The sequence below is a fragment of the Charadrius vociferus genome, unplaced genomic scaffold (genome assembly GCF_000708025.1).
Source record: "Charadrius vociferus isolate BGI_N301 unplaced genomic scaffold, ASM70802v2 scaffold1, whole genome shotgun sequence".
In the NCBI taxonomy this organism is placed as follows: Eukaryota; Metazoa; Chordata; class Aves; order Charadriiformes; family Charadriidae; genus Charadrius; species Charadrius vociferus.
Genome location: NW_009647680.1, coordinates 3,035,155 through 3,050,813, shown reverse-complemented (window position 1 = coordinate 3,050,813; position 15,659 = coordinate 3,035,155). Strand labels below are relative to the sequence as shown.

General features: G+C 42.2%; 1 protein-coding gene across 1 annotated transcript in view; it reads left to right on the top strand.

Annotated features, from left to right (window-relative positions):
• The window catches only part of FAT3 (FAT atypical cadherin 3), a 359,185-nt gene extending 352,951 nt beyond the window's left edge, over window positions 1–6,234 (top strand). Inside the window, exon 26 of the mRNA XM_009881183.1 lies at window positions 5,615–6,234. Coding sequence (XP_009879485.1) covers window positions 5,615–6,234 — 620 coding nt within the window. The remainder of the gene's footprint in view (window positions 1–5,614) is intronic.
• Window positions 6,235–15,659: the final 9,425 nt, after the last annotated feature.

The window sequence follows — 15,659 nt, the reverse complement described above, 5'->3', positions numbered from 1 at the left end:
GGGAAAGAGCTTAAAACATAAACACAGGAAAAAGTAAGCATATATATACTCATATACATGTACGTAGGGGCTAATAGATAACCCTCTTGAAGCCATAAATCCTTCCTCTTCCTGTAATTTTAATTCTTCGTCCTTCACATCCCCACAAAGGTTACAAGTTTGTCAGTGAAACTGCAAGAAATGCAGTTCAGCATCCACGCTCTTTGGGGAGAGGGGACAGGCTGCTCCTCCTCCAAACTCCTTCCCCCACAGCCAAGAGCAGTGCTGCGGGCTGCTTACATGGCCAGCAGCGGGGACAGGCTTGTGTCATCCTGCTGTGCCAATCCTGTCTTGTGAAAATCGCTTCCAACTGGGGAAACCCGTTTTGCACCTGAGAAGCGCTGGGATGCATCCCGCTGAAGGTGTGAACAGTCCCGTGCTGTTCAGGTTGTATCAGGCGCAGGCAGCCTCCACTCACCCTCTCCACGGCACCCAGAGCCTTCTCTTACTGGATGAAACAGGGGTTGTCTCACTGTGCATTCTCTTTTTGGCTCTGATTCTGAGCCTACTTTTATTTTTTCCACCTTATCTGTACTGCATTTAAATTGCTCAGCTCCTCTAGTCTTGCTGAGAGTAGGAAGCAGTATTTTTTGTGATCAAATATCAAAAATTTTTACTAGCTACAAATTTAAAAAAAAAAAAAAAAGTTGCCCACTCTCAGCAATAATATTTTGAGAAGTCCCTTCAAAGGCAAGTTACAAATTTCCATGGTAAGCTATTCTGAATGGGGGAAATTTGTCAAAAGTGTATTTTTGGGTTACTGTTTCACTGCAGACCAATGGTTAGTTGTGCTGGGAAGTCCCAAGGAACTGCTGTTGATGACACCAATTTTCTACCCCCAAGCAATGCTGGATTTGGGTATTGCCTTGCCTGGGGTAGAAGTTCCCTCCCTTCCGTGAACATGCTGTGCTCAGCTCCCAGCAGAGCCAGCCCTTGGTTGCAATGAAGACTGTGCTGGCCCTGATTTTTGACCTTCTGTTTTTCACTCCTGGTTGTTCTCCTGTTACAGTTTGCGGCTGCCCTCTGCCTCTTTTCCCACCCACGCAGCAGCTAATTACACGGAATCACTTATTTTTCCATAATGTTTACTGTGCATTAGCCAATACAAGTCTCCCTTGTACAATTACCGGTGCTGTTGGTGGCATAGACGTGCTCAATGTAGACATCGAACACAGTTTCTTTGGTTTATCAAGGTTCTTTTTGCCAAGCCTTCATAAGTACTGAGGAAATTGCGTGAGATCCTTGATTCCATACCCAAAATTTAAAAAAGATGTCAAAATATTCAACATATATTTGAATGCACTATTACTGTTAACTTGTTTCTTGTGACCTCTAAGTCTATTGGCCGTGTGAAACAAAAAAAGTATGTCTTGCCCAATATTTCTGGTCCCCTTAGCCTACTCATATTTTTTTCCTCATAATTTCTCATAATTAAAGACAAAGGAAAAAGGAGAGATCCAGTACCCACTGAACCAGAGCTTTCCCACTGGTTTTGGTGGGGTCCCCAAAGGCAGGAGTGTTAGTTGGTCCAAAATGCAGATCACCTAGAGGACCACACGTTGTAGGCCTGTTAAACAATTATACAGTCTTTATTAATTATTTCAAGGGGAAAGTATGTTTTGCAACTGCAGAGAACACACAAAGCATTTGTGGAAATATTCTGTCAAACACAGATAAAATTTTGAACCAAACCTACTTGGATGTGTCCTCCTAATTATAGCAGTACTACTTAACGTCCCAGAGGTACTACACAGCACAGCACACATAGTAAATAAGTAGAACATTCCGCTTAGGAAATAGATTAAGCTTAGCTCCGTTTCAGATGGCGTGATGGCCTAAAAGATAATGATCCCTTGGAGCACATGACACAGTCTCTGGAGACCTTTAAACAAGAATGGATTAGAAATTAGTGTCAGGTAGACAAGATAGCGCTCTGGTTAATTGAATCAGCTGGCCAGTCTGCTTGAATTTATGAGGTGATACACATCATCCCATATGCCTTTCTGGATATGCTGGTTTGGAATTTATCGCCACTTGGAAAATGTATGGGATTATCTGAAATGAAATGTCCTGTAACCCACTGCATAAATCATGCATTGGTCCGCAGCCTTTTTTTTTTTTTTTTCCAGTGTCAGTTCCGTCTGTTTGAGACAAATTATTGTGGTAACATATGATGTGTGTTTTAAATACTAACCTGAAGCTGTCCTTCCCTTCCCTTTATTTTCTGCTTTCCCTCCCCTGCAAGCTTCCATAGTGACTGTCATACAGCTTGTCAACAATGTAGTTGACACTATAGAAAATGAAGGTATTTACATTTTTTTCTTTCTTGTTATGCAACAATGCTTCCTGTTTTCATTGTGAAACATTCCAGCAGAACCTCACTAATCAACACTGACCAGCAAACCCATGGAGGGGATGGGCATTTGCAGATCAGCGTGTTCACCAGCAAACATGAAAGCACCAGAGTGATGTTCCACAAAATATCTGTGGCTAATTGGAGGTGGCAGAAAGCGCGTCAAGGCCTTCATCCTCTTCTGTTCAAGTCAATGTTTTTGCTTGCTTATTCCCATTGCCTTAAGAGAGAATAGGATTAGGTGGATAACAGAGCCAAATGATTGAGATTGTCCTGGCTGCAGAGGCTGGGAAAGAGAAGAAGACACAGGAAGGCTGTCGAGTATCCCAGGCTCCAGTAAAGCTGGGCCATGCACTCCAACGGGACCACGTGGAGAGGAGCAAAGTGGTGGTAGGCAGGTGGCTGGTTTCTCCCAGGTGTCAGACAGAAGATGTGTAGACACAACTGCGTGGATGCCACATAGCAAGGCAGCCTGTGTGCCACCGCCTTTCCCCCGGGGTTGTTGTGCCCATTGAACAGAGCACGGCAGTTGGGGCCAAAGACCCAACACTTAGCTCTGCCGCTGACCTCCTGGGTAACCTCAGGCACATCATGTTACAAGTGAACTGGTTTCCCTACCCGTAAAACAGGAGTATCACTATTTTCCTCTTCAGTAAAGCCCTGAGGAAATGTGATGTACCAAAGGTAAACATTACTTTTATTTATTTATACAACATTTATCGTATCCTTGAGAAAGTGTCAACCCAACATCAATTCAAGTTATCCACAAGTCCAAAATTTAATTTGTCTTCAGCAAATTCAAGGCAAGTTTTGCGGACTTGAGGTGATCAGATCTGAATAATGCTTAAAGATTATAAAGTTAATTCTTTTTGTGAAACAACTGATTTTTTTTCTTGAGCCATTGTCATGGTTGTTTTGAGAAGCACTTTTACTCCTAGCTAGTGACGGCACTTGAGTATTTGTCTATAGTATACTTACTGATCTCCTGAAGTGTAAGAGTGCCATTTATCTGGCTAGCAAATGAAATGAATTAGCCAAGGTTAACTCAAAAAGAAATTCCCACTCAAAAAATAAGACTGAAAAGAAAGCACAGACACTGTAAATGGCCTTGTCTTCCTAAAGGAAAGCTTAAGCAAACACATTGGCTCCTCATCATGCTTTACAGGTCAGAAAACACCAGTCCGGCAGCAATTTCAAGAGGCTGTCACTGAAAATGCTTTGCCCACTTCCCAGTTCCTTTTATGAGACGTATGAATCTCGCATGCGCTGCAGCAGAGCCGGTGAAAGCGGTGAATGGTTAGCTGCGCTGGAGTTCCCGGCGTACGGCGGGCAGAATTGCTGCCGCAGAGCCACGGGAGGACGTGGCTCCTTCCCGAGGGAGCTGCCAGGGGTTGTGCAAGTCAGCAAATTAGTGAGGTTCTCCTGGATCCTGAAACCACACAGCTCGGAGGGACCTGACGCATCTCGGGTGCAATGCCATTACACTGACCGAAAGACGGCAAAATCCTCTTTAGGAAAAAAAGAGAAGTGGAGAAGAAGAGTGGTTAGGGCCGGTTCAGACACTGCTGCTAAACCTGCAGTAGCCCCAACCCTCCTCGCCCCAGGCTAGTGCAGGGCAGGTAGAAAGCTACTGTCTGGCTAATGAGCAAAGGAAGATACCACCATCAACACACACGCCGTGTGGTGATAAGCAAGGGCAAGAGTGGTGTTAATAGGTGGAGGCCCGGAGAATAGTCTTCTCTGCCCTTGTCTGTGGCTGAGCCCCAAAAGTTAAGTACTGTCATGCCATAAAGGTCTATTTTATCTGGCCAGACCTCCTCCAGCAATGCAGTCCAGAGCCCTTGCCCAGTGACTTCTTGCATGAAGCCCAATAACATGTGGCTGAACAAGAGCATCTCATCTAGAAAACGCTGCAGCTTATTCCCTGCTCTTGTCTCACATAAAACCTCTTTCCTTGCTCTCTCCCCCACCCCTGCACCCTCTCCATACTGGAATGCCTCCCTCCCCGCCGGCTAGCATGGCAGTGCAGGTGGGAGGTGGGTACGGGGTTGTGAGGCATTGTAGCTGATGGCCCCATTAAATGGCTTTGTATTCTATTCTATTCAGGTTCTTATACCGTGCCCATCACCATGGTATCTGAGCCCAGGTGGGCCCAGATTTGTTTGAACCGGCCCTGAGAATGGTAGATTCTTATTTTTCTGTTTCAAAGTGAACAAGTGAGAGAGAAATGTACTTTGCAATTATAAACCATAGAGATGGTGGATAGCCCTTTTTGTATTAAGAATTCCAGCTCTAATGTAATTCCCTATCTGTTCAGTGAGGGTAAATAATTAAGATATGATAGAAAAGGAATATAATGCACATGACATAATCATTTCTTTGTGTATGTCTGCATTTGACCGGGCAAGCTTATCTTGTATGCTAAAATAAAGAACTATTAAAAATCCTATTAAAACGACACCAAGGCAGCTGTACTTTAGAAATATGCATGCAGAGTTTTGTATTTTCACGTGTAATACTATGCTGGTAACAAGCTCCGAGTTACCAGTGTTTACTTTTCACTTTGTATCTGACAGTGTCTGTTATGGATCAAGGACAGAACTACAACAGAGGTGATTTTTCTGAGACACTTTCTGCCTGTTGGACTGGGCTGGGGTGGGCAGGGCACTGACTTGATCTGTTTTTTTCTTGAACGGCTTCACGTGTCCTTTTTGTTCGAATTCTGTTGGGTTCAAATGCTGCATGAGAATGGCCAGACACTTTTTTTATTTCAGGATCCAGTTTTCAGTCGATCAGATTATTTGCTTGCACACTTTCTTTCTTGAAACAAAGTCATTGGAGGTGGGAGACTAGATGTGATACCTTCAGCATGCATTTATAGATTTTTTTAAATAACAGTGAAAAGCATTAATTCAGAGTTTTTTGTCATTTTGATTTCTTGGACTCATAGTTGCTAATACAGTCTAGTAGCATCTTATAAAGCGAAGTGCCTGAGAGTGGCCGTGTTTGGTTTCTTTGCTTGTTTGCGTTAGCACCATAATACAATTTATTCTCCTCCCCTGTCCTTCCGGTCAGAGCATGGCTGACCTGTGTCGATGGCCTGTGGCGCATGCTGTGATTCGAACGTGCTGTGAGAGCTAAGAGGTGCGTGCATGCAGGACACTTTGTTCTCATTAGTGGCCCCGTCCTAACGGAGCACTGTGGTTCTCTCTCCTGCTGCAGCGTATCATTGGGATACCTCTGACTGGATGCCAAGTGCTCGCTTGTCTGACATCGAGGAAGTGCCCAACTTTGAGACGGCAGATGGAGGCTCGGCTCATCACGGCAGTACCAGAGAGCTGGAAACAGATTACTACCTTGGTGGCTACGACATTGACAGCGACTACCCGCCTCCTCACGAAGAGGAGTTTTTAAGCCAGGACCAGTTACCACCTCCTCTTCCAGAGGATTATCCGGACCAATATGAAACCCTCCCGCCCTCGCAGCCGGTCTCAATGGCAAGTACGCTCAGCCCCGATTGCAGGCGACGGCCGCACTTCCACCCCAGCCAATACCTCCCTCCTCACCAGTTCCCCAATGAGACGGACACCGCAGGGTCTCAGACTGGGAACGAATTTAGTACTTTTGCTGTTGGCCCAAGCCAGAACACAGAAAACGTTAGTGCAGGTAAGATGCCCTTATCCTTGCACAACTCTCTAGATGCCTCCTCCTCTGACGTCTCAGCCAGCTGCGGCTTTGATGACTCCGAAGTAGCCATGAGTGACTATGAAAGCGTGGAGGAACTCAATCTAGAAAATGTTCACATTCCATTTGTGGAGACCCAGCATCAAACACAAGTGTAAAGGAAGCTCCCCTCTTCTTCTTCTTCCTTCTCTTCCTCTTCTTTTATTTTGGGGTTTGGGTTTTTTTTGTCATTTGGTCCAATTAATAGTATAAATATTGAGAAGAAATTTTGCTGAAGGTGTATCTATATATATTGGGCAAGGCAAAAATACAGTATAACCCAATATTAACTTGTTCAGAAGTGATACTGTATGTGCAGACACGAAGAGACCAATTGTGTTAAGTATTATACATCGCAAAATTGTTACGGACAATCTGAAGAGTGTGTACCTTCTATTTATTACCAGGAGTAAAACCCTGCTTTTGAGGCAGGGGGAAACAATAATTGCTAAATAATTCCTTTCTCTCCCCCAAAGTTTGATTTTTTTTTTTGTTTGTATTATTAAAAGTGTTACAGTGTTATGATTTTCCCACAGTGTTAAGGAACTGGTATGGATCATTCCAAGATGCACTGTTGCATGAAATTTTATGTCAGCGAAAGAGTGAAAGCAATTGATTGCTGAGGCTGCTGCGTACAACACGTCAGAAGGCTGAAAAAACAGCATTTACAAATTGACCTATCAAAGACAAGCGACCAGTCGTTTGTCCATAAATATTTATCTACACTTTTGTTTGTTACATAGCATTTCATTCTACTTTGTGTGCATATAGAGCAACATATATACAGCGTATATTTACTCCAAAGTGGCCAACTTTGGTTGCCATTTTTTAAAACCTGATGTCAGGTGCATGTGCATAACTTCACCCCTGAGGACTTCTAGAAATGTCAGAGTTTGGCTCAGTTCTGGCCCAGTTTTGCCCCAGCTGCATATGCACAGCTTCCCCTGACTTCTGTATGCATTGTGAACGCGTATCTGAAAACATTGGGAGACTTAAATATCTACAAAGTGCTGCTGATGGTTTTTTGAAACTCCTTGCTTGGGCAATCACGTCTTTAACAGCAGTCATCGTGCTACAATTATTGCAGTAAAATTAGTTGCAATTAAGTGGCATATAATGCTGCTGTAACCTCAAATCATTAGCTTAATGTCATTCGACAAACGTCCATCCTTAGAGCTTACGGGATGAGTTCTCAGCTGCTCTAAACTGATTCGGTCGGTAGAACTGCACGGATGGGCTGTGGCCAAAGATCTGGCCCTAGATTTTCCACTGGATGTGTGATTTCGTAGGATTTGAGGACTTCTAAAGGTTGTTTGCAGACTTCAGAATATGGTTGCGGGATGAGGAAAACCACGGCATCAGTATGCTTTTCTGCTTCCCTCAGCCTGATTGGAGTAAATGGCCTTTTACGCTGATTTGGCCCGAGCAACCAAGTGCAATATGGAAATAGGGGATTTTCAGTCAGTGTGTTAACGGAGATTATACCGGTTGCTCGGTGCTATGAAAATGTTTTTACCACTGCATTTTACAGCATCTGAATACCTTATACAGTGAACGTGAGTCTGCAGGCTGCATTACTGCCGGAGTTTCATCCGTTCCTTCCATGGCATAATTCAGTCATTCTGAAAAGCTATTGAATACATAAATCATTGTTATAGATGAACAGATTCATTAACAGTTTTCTTTTGCTGCTTTCCATGTCCTGTCTCTTGGTCAAACATCTTAACTGAATAGTTCCAGCAGTTATATTCCCAGGCAACATGTTCTTGACTGACTTGAGTTTCACTCAAAATTAAATTGTGGGCTGTTTCTCGACATTCAGGACGTGATTATTCACAAATTGCCCCCAACAAAAAGAAATTATTAATAGAATGTCATTTAAATAATTGCAGTTTGTAACACTTTTAATAAAACAGGATTTCTAAAATTCTCAGTGTAGGTACGATATATTGCTGCTTCCCTCCAATACAGCTGTGACAGATGGGTGTAGATATTTTCTTTGGGATCATGCAGCAATTCCTCACTAGAGAACAGCTCATTATACAGGTACATGAATAAATTGAATGAACTTCTAGAAAGACCACGTACTGCACATACAAGTATTAGCAAGTACTTATCTACAAATAGTTCCTGTCCATTGAATTTATGAATGTCACTTGGTCTTCTCAAAGTAAACATGCTTCTGTAACAGTGATATATTCTGAATGTGCTCATGGTACGTTTCAACCCCGTTTCCCTGCTATTATCCCCGTGTTTTCAAGAAGAATAAAAAAAAAATGGAAATTTGTATCGCGATTGCAAGGAACTGAGGGATTTGCCAATAAGCCATGAAATGGTTTGGCAAGTCTAGAGGCACAGACAGAGGGTGACTTGCATTGTTTATGAAGTCTATGTTGCAGGAAGGCAGATGCAATTAAGTTGTTGTCTCCTCAAGAGTAGGAACATCTCAGTTTGAAAAACAAAGCTGCAAATCTAGCTGCTCTTTTAAAGCCGGTATGACTTTCTGAGAATGTAATACTCTCTTAGCATCGAGCTGCAGTCTACATGGGGTTTGCTCCTACTCAGTTTTGCTGTGACACATTATTATCCATTATCCAGTTAGTTCTGTTCGAGCCCCCAGCTAGTTATGAACTGTACTTGTCATCTGTTTTCTGTAGTGAAAATTCTTGAGTAAGCCTGGGACACCGATATCAAAACTTTACTGGGACATATCAAATGTGTCAGGAGGGAGAACACCACGGGAGCCTAGCAATTGCCATACAAAAAAAAAATAAAAATAATCAATGTTTCTTACCGAGCTTGTTGCCTCAGTAATATCTTGTTGGTAGTGAGTTTTACTAGTAAAATATGCATAAATACAATGTATAGTACTTTTTCTGTTTTGATGTTGTTGCCCTTTCATTTCACTGAACGCCTCGTTATTAAAGTGCTGTTGGGAAGGTGCCAAGGATCACCCATGCAGCCTTCTCTGTCCCACTCATGATTTCTATACCTCAATATCTCCTCCCCTCCAAATCGAATAGGCCTAATCCATCTTCAAATAGATGCCCCTCTGTGAATATTGGCACTTCTGTGGCCTTTCTGGGTTCATTCTGGCTCTTTTTGATAGCGATAAGACCTGAATGCAGATCTTAAGGTGAAATACCTTTTAGGGAATAAGATTTTCATATTAACATCTCTCTTGTTAATCCAAACAATTTTATTTTCTTTTAAATTAGTGCTCTACATGGACAAGCCGTAATCTTCTAACCTGGAAGATAACAACACATTCATAACCTAATGTAAGAATTAGCGTTCATATTATTCCATCCAATATATAATTCTTTTTTTGCCATGGGATGATTTTTATATTGCTGCTGCTGTCATTGCCAGTCCCTGTTCTGTCAGAGCTTCCCCTCACATCTCTGCTTATCCTGTGGGTTTGTATTTCAGCTCACATTCCTGTAGATGGCTCCACTACACAGTATTTTCTTTCGGCATCATTTGTAGGAGAGGTTTCATAGACTTAATATAAGTACTTTTGAGAATCAGTGTATTATAACTCTTAGGATCAAGACAGTTTTTGCTTTTTGTAAAGAAACAACAATAGAAAAAAGCAACTTTTAAAAATGGAAATACATGCTTGTATCAGAAACCACTGACTTTGCCAAGGGTGTATGAGCCTGAGTAAAAGGGTGCTTGTTGTTTTCGTTTTGATCAGGTGGAGAATGTGATGCACATTGACAGCCTTTTGGATAACTCTGGCAATGGAAAGAGCCTTGAAGTGACCGACAACATAATTCATGCTGCCAATACCACATTAGTGGCCTTGTGCAAAAGGAAAAATTAGGCTTATGCAACTCTCTTAAATATGTTAATTATTTTGCCTTTGTATTATAAACATCCTATTAAAAAAAAAAAAGCGCCCCCCCCTAAATGGATACTGGATGTGATTGCTGTCCTGAGCCAGTTATAGCAGGGCAAAGGGCCAAAGGTGACACCAAGGAGCCACAGCATCACTTCCCTCCCATGGGGCCAAATGGACAGCCCCACTAGAAGACCACCATAAAGTTGCCTTCCTATAGGACCCTCCTAGAGGACACAGCATATGAAGGCAGCCAGGATGATGTTGCAATGCAGAGATGTATTACAGTGCTGTGATTTCCAGGCAGTCAAGCTATTTTCCTACAGCTGAGTAACATCTTTGATCCTGAATTATCCCACGGGTTTCCTTAGCCTATAGTTGCAGTACAAGGCTGGGAGGAGTCAAAGGCTTCTTACTCCTACTGTTTTCCTGAAGTCAGAAAGTTGTGTGCTCCATCTCTCAAGCGGGCTCACCCTCTCCGCATGCCCCACAGACAAGTTAAATTTTGGTCCTCAGAATCTTTTTCTCCCCTTTTTTTAAATTCTTTAGTGTGCTCTGAAGTAGTGCTAGCCTTGATGTACTGGTACTCTCTCCAGTTAGAAACTCAGACTGAATACAGCACAGTGAGGGACTGCATGCCATGAAATGCTGGTTACTGGGGAGGCAGCAGCCTGTTGTCTCTGCGAGCCAGGCAGGTGGTCAACTTTGAGAATATGAAATAAAAATTGTTGCTCTTGGCTCAATATAAATTCCATTGTAAAGAGAAATCTGGGCTGGACAGGACAAATGGTTAAGAACAGCTTTACTCCTCATCAAGCTCCTGCTTGAAAAAGCTAAATGAATGGTATAGTGTATCCTTATAGCCGATAATAATTGCAGTCACGGGAGAGAGAGTTGTCGGCGCCCTGGACCAGTACTGCTAAGCTTCATTTGAAAAGGTAGTGTGCTTAATAATGGAGAAAAACAGCTATTTAAAACCAGTGGTGAAAGTACATCTCTGCTTTGTTGGTATTTTTTGGAGCTACTCACTGATTAATAATGGACGTTTCATAGGTTTCCAACGAGAGAGATACATCTTCAGGTTCATTCTCTGATGGTTTACCATCATTTACCACGCAGTAAATCTGTGCTTTTTGCCTGTTTGCATCTCTATTCCTCAATGCACCAAACTGTGATTTGAGCCTTAGAAATTTAGACTATTGCCCATTATCCATGGCATTTAGCCTGTGTTTCATAAACTTGACATTTAACACTTCCATTATCAGAAGGGCCATTCAGTTAGTAAATTAGCTGCATCATCCAAGGGATGGGCGGATGGGGAGGAAATTAAATTAAATTCATTTCTTTATGTAATAATGAAAAGCAATAATTGCAAATATATCGCATTACACAAAGGCCATAAGTAATCTTTACCAGTGTTGAGTGCACTTGAACTGTATTACGGAAAGAGATTGGAGCCCTCAGAACTGTAGCATTCTTCTGTCATAGGAATACCTGAATCGCTAATATTTAACAATGCAAAGAGCCCATACTGCCGCTTTTCGGGAGGTGGCAAAGAAGTTTAGGAGTGAAAGCAGTTCTCTTTAAAGCACTGTATCGGAAAAGATTGTCTTGTAAATTTTACCTGTTGCAAGCAGGCTGGTTTGTAAAAGATGTATGTTTTGGTGTTTAAAAAGAAGTTTATAAAATAATGTATATAATGGTTTCAAATTACCAGGCTTTTGTAGATATTTGATGCCAATCAGGTTGCTTTAATTTTTTTCTGTTTGTTTGTTTGATATAATTCTAAAGAGTCATCAAAGTTCGTTTAAACTTTTAAGGTAACAGCAAAAATACAAAAAAGTTTTAGATTTGAAAACTTTTTAATCATTTCAAAATGTACTGTAACTTTCCTTTGGGTTCAGCTCTTTTTGTTTAACTTTTTTCTGGTTTTAAGATGTTTTTTATTGACTTTTTTTAAATGAATGTGTTTTGCACAAAAAACTAGAGATATGATTTTATGCCATTTCAAGTAGATACTAAGAGATGTCATTTCTCCAATGACAACAAATTCAACCTTATGCAAAAGGGAAGGTTTATCACTTCGAGTGGGTATAGCCCTTCATATGAAAACTAATTGTTCCTTCATAATTGCTGTTGGCAGTATTGTCTTGTGTTCTTTTGCTATAAAAACTAAATAACAAAAAAAAAGTGTACAGGTTTGTAACTGCCAAAATTTGCTAAAGTTGATGGTTAAAACAAGTTTTCCAAGTAAACGAAAACAAAAGCCCAGCTGTGTTGACTATTTCTTGATTTTTCTCCTACTTCCAAAGGAGGGAACAAGATAAGACACATCAGTTCTGCAAGGAATGTGGCATTTCATTGGCTCTCTGTGAACAGGAGGCATTGCAGAAAATGCTACTTTTTTGGACTCTTCAAATTCATTTCATTATTACATGGCAATTCCTCCGTAGGGGCCCCTACTGCAGAGCTCTCTTGCCAAGACTTGCTAAGCTGGAGTGTATACGCTAAGGCTGTTGCCTAATTAAATCCACATCCTCAAATGATGCAAAAGGTATCATTGCACCATGTAGCCATCTAGACAGTGGGCTCCCCCGACTGAGACAATTTCAGGGGACAACCCAGCTGTCCTGTGTTAGCTGTTTAGTCGGGGTACGAGGGACGGGTGCATAGAGCTCCTGCAGTATCCTAGGGATCAGTCAACTGGATGTGCAGAGAAGGTCCTTCCTATCTGCAAACTTACTGAGCATCTCCATTTTCAGATCAAAACCTTTTCCCTGCTGATAACAACCTTCCTGCTTCCCTTTTTCATCCTGCCTACGCCCACTCTTACCATGCAATGGGGGAAAAAATCAGTGCAATGACTGTGACTTTCTCTCAGGTTCAGAGAGAGCAATTTAGGAACCCCCCACCTCTTCTCAGCCAGCAGTCGTATGCTGGAAGGAAGAAAGCCTTTTCCAAATGGCATATCAGCCTGCCGGAGGATGGGTTCTGGCTGCAGAGAGAAACATGTGTGGTTTTGTAGGAGGGGAGGCAAGGAAAATGTAACAGCAAGTGAACATCGAGTTCTTCCTCTCTTAGTTTAACTCTTTCAGATGTACGTTCTCCCTAGCAGTACCGAGGCTATATATTTAGCTCATATCCCCAGTTAAATTTCTTTTTCTGGACTTCCAGTGACTACTTAAATTTGTTCTTTCCAGCACATGAAACCCTCATGCCCCTTGGTTCTGGGATGGAGGAAAGGTCATCTAGTAGGGCTCCTTACAGGATCCAATGAGCCAGACACGTGGAGATGTGGTGACCAGCCTTGGCAGGGAAAACCCTACAGTGTCCCTAAGACCACTACCATGTTGCTTATAGGTGAGGTATGGCCAGGGACCATCAAATGCAAGCCAGTTAAGGAAGTCTTAATTCACGGGCATGCTCATTTTAAGTCCACTGCCAGTTTGATAGGACTTTTAGCTTCCAGCATCTTTGGAATAACATTCTACATCACACCTGAGCTCCCACTAGAGCCGATGGACAGTCACAGGCACCTCCCCCGGGAGATCTTCTCCAGGACAAGCTAGGGGTAAACCCACCGAGCTCTGTGGACATGGCTACTCCGAAGCAATTGTCCAGTGAAGAAGGAAGGTGCAAAGAACCAGCTGCACAGAAGCTAATTCCAACTGTCCCACTTGGCTAGTTCTTGGCTTGCTCAGACGTGTCATGATTCGCTCTCAAGGGACAAATGCTGCTGTAAACTGGCCAAGCAGAGAAAGCAGCTGCCTGCCACAACCTACTGAGCAGTCATGTGGGAGTGTTTGCCAGGCCATTTATACAGCAAGTATAAAAGAGAAACTGTGAACAGAAACTTTTTTCCAAGTGACTTTAAGGGATTTATTTTATTTAAAATAACATAGAAAATGAAATGCATTAATTTCTGTTAACACAATGTTATAAGGTGATCATATCTGTAAAAAACGTGTGAGTAAGCAGCACAAGTAATTCAGTCTCAATACACATAAAAGGTGGTGTGCTGATTTCGTTAAGTCCATTAGGTCACTCCTGTTGTCTTCAGTGGCTTCATGGAGTCTCCCTGAGAATGGGCTGTCTGTAACCCAGCAGTTGGGGCGTTACCACTGCCTAAACAGAAGCAGGAAGGGTTTCTCCTGGAAATTGTTAGGGAGACTTAAACGTGGTACTTCATATTAGACGTGAATTGACAAGGTATAAGGAGACCAAGTGCCTGCCATTCACCAGCCCACTAGAGCAAAGCAGGGTTACCAGTTCCTGTGCATCTTGTGGTCAAAGATTAACACCCAGAGTACAGCGGCTGCTGCCTGCAGAGCTTCCAGTGCAAAACTGTGTGCCTTGTGTTTCCTTCCCAGCCAAGACCAAAATGAAGTTGTGGGGGGAGGATTCTTGTCGTCTACCCTCTGATATCTGCAGTGGCGATGCCTCCACCTGAGTCAGTCATCCTTGGCTTCTTTATATTCAGTGAGGGGATTTGGGATGCAAAGTCATCTAACCTATTGTTAATGTCTGCTTTAGAAGGACACCAGCTGAGAAGAGCTTATTGGTCTTCAGTGGCCATTAAGGATTCCAGATGATAATCTCAGCCATCAACTTATATTTGGATCCTATGGATTCCACCTCCAGTGCATGATTTGCTATCGGGAATTGGGGTTTCATGTAATTGTTTTAAGTATATTTACTCATACAAGAGTGAGGAATGAGCAAACTGGAGAGAGGTCAGAAGGACTGGAGTGTCAGGGGCTGGAGTATATGATAAATGGGGAGAATTTAAGGGACTCAACTTACTTTGCTCTGTGATTCTATCTATTTCTGTGTTTTCTGTCCGAATAAATAAAATACATTTTCTATTCTACTGAAATTCCTGCTTTTCCATGTGTAAATATTATTTGCCTTTCATAAATTACTGTAAACATAAATCTTATTTAGTAGGTCCTCAGGAAAAATTACCTTGTATTATCTCTGCTTACTGTTCAGTTTTAATATTATTAATTAATGCAAACCTCAAAACCATGTTGCTCTATGAAAAAAAACGTTCTTCATAAAGCAAGAAGACAATGCTCTGATTAAGGCCTGTTTTCCATTTCAAAGTTTTGCTAACAGGTGCGGTCTTATTGTCTGCTGTTGAATGCATCCACACATAGCCTGGTGTAACCAGCAATACCCAAGCTCTACACGAGTACACCTGGGGAGGCAGGGAGACCTGCTCAGCACTCTGGGTTAGTCAGGTTGACTAGAAACCCACTTTTTTCTCCCTCCTCTCTTAAAAACCTGGAAGTGTTTAGGAATGTTACTTTCTCCACTTGCCTACAGTTGTGAATGGGTTCCTGGACAGACATTCTCATGTTTTCAGAATGGGAAAAGAGGTGGATTTCCTCCACTTGAGTAAAGGGTCTACACAAACCTCAACTAGTGTAACTGCAAGAAGTGGGATGCTTAAGTACTCACAGAGCTGATGCTACCATTCAAATAAGAAGCAGTGGATATCCTGGATCAAGCGGTCCTAAGTCAGCGTACTTGGTCCTAAGCTGTGAAGAGTCTAGGTCAAAGAACAAAAGTCTGGAAGCAGTCAAGAAAGTATACCTTTTTTACAGGAAAAGCTACCAGCCATACTCTTGTGATTTCCATAATCATCTCCTATTAGATAAAATGGGTGATCATTTTGGTTGGAAAAGACCTTTAAGA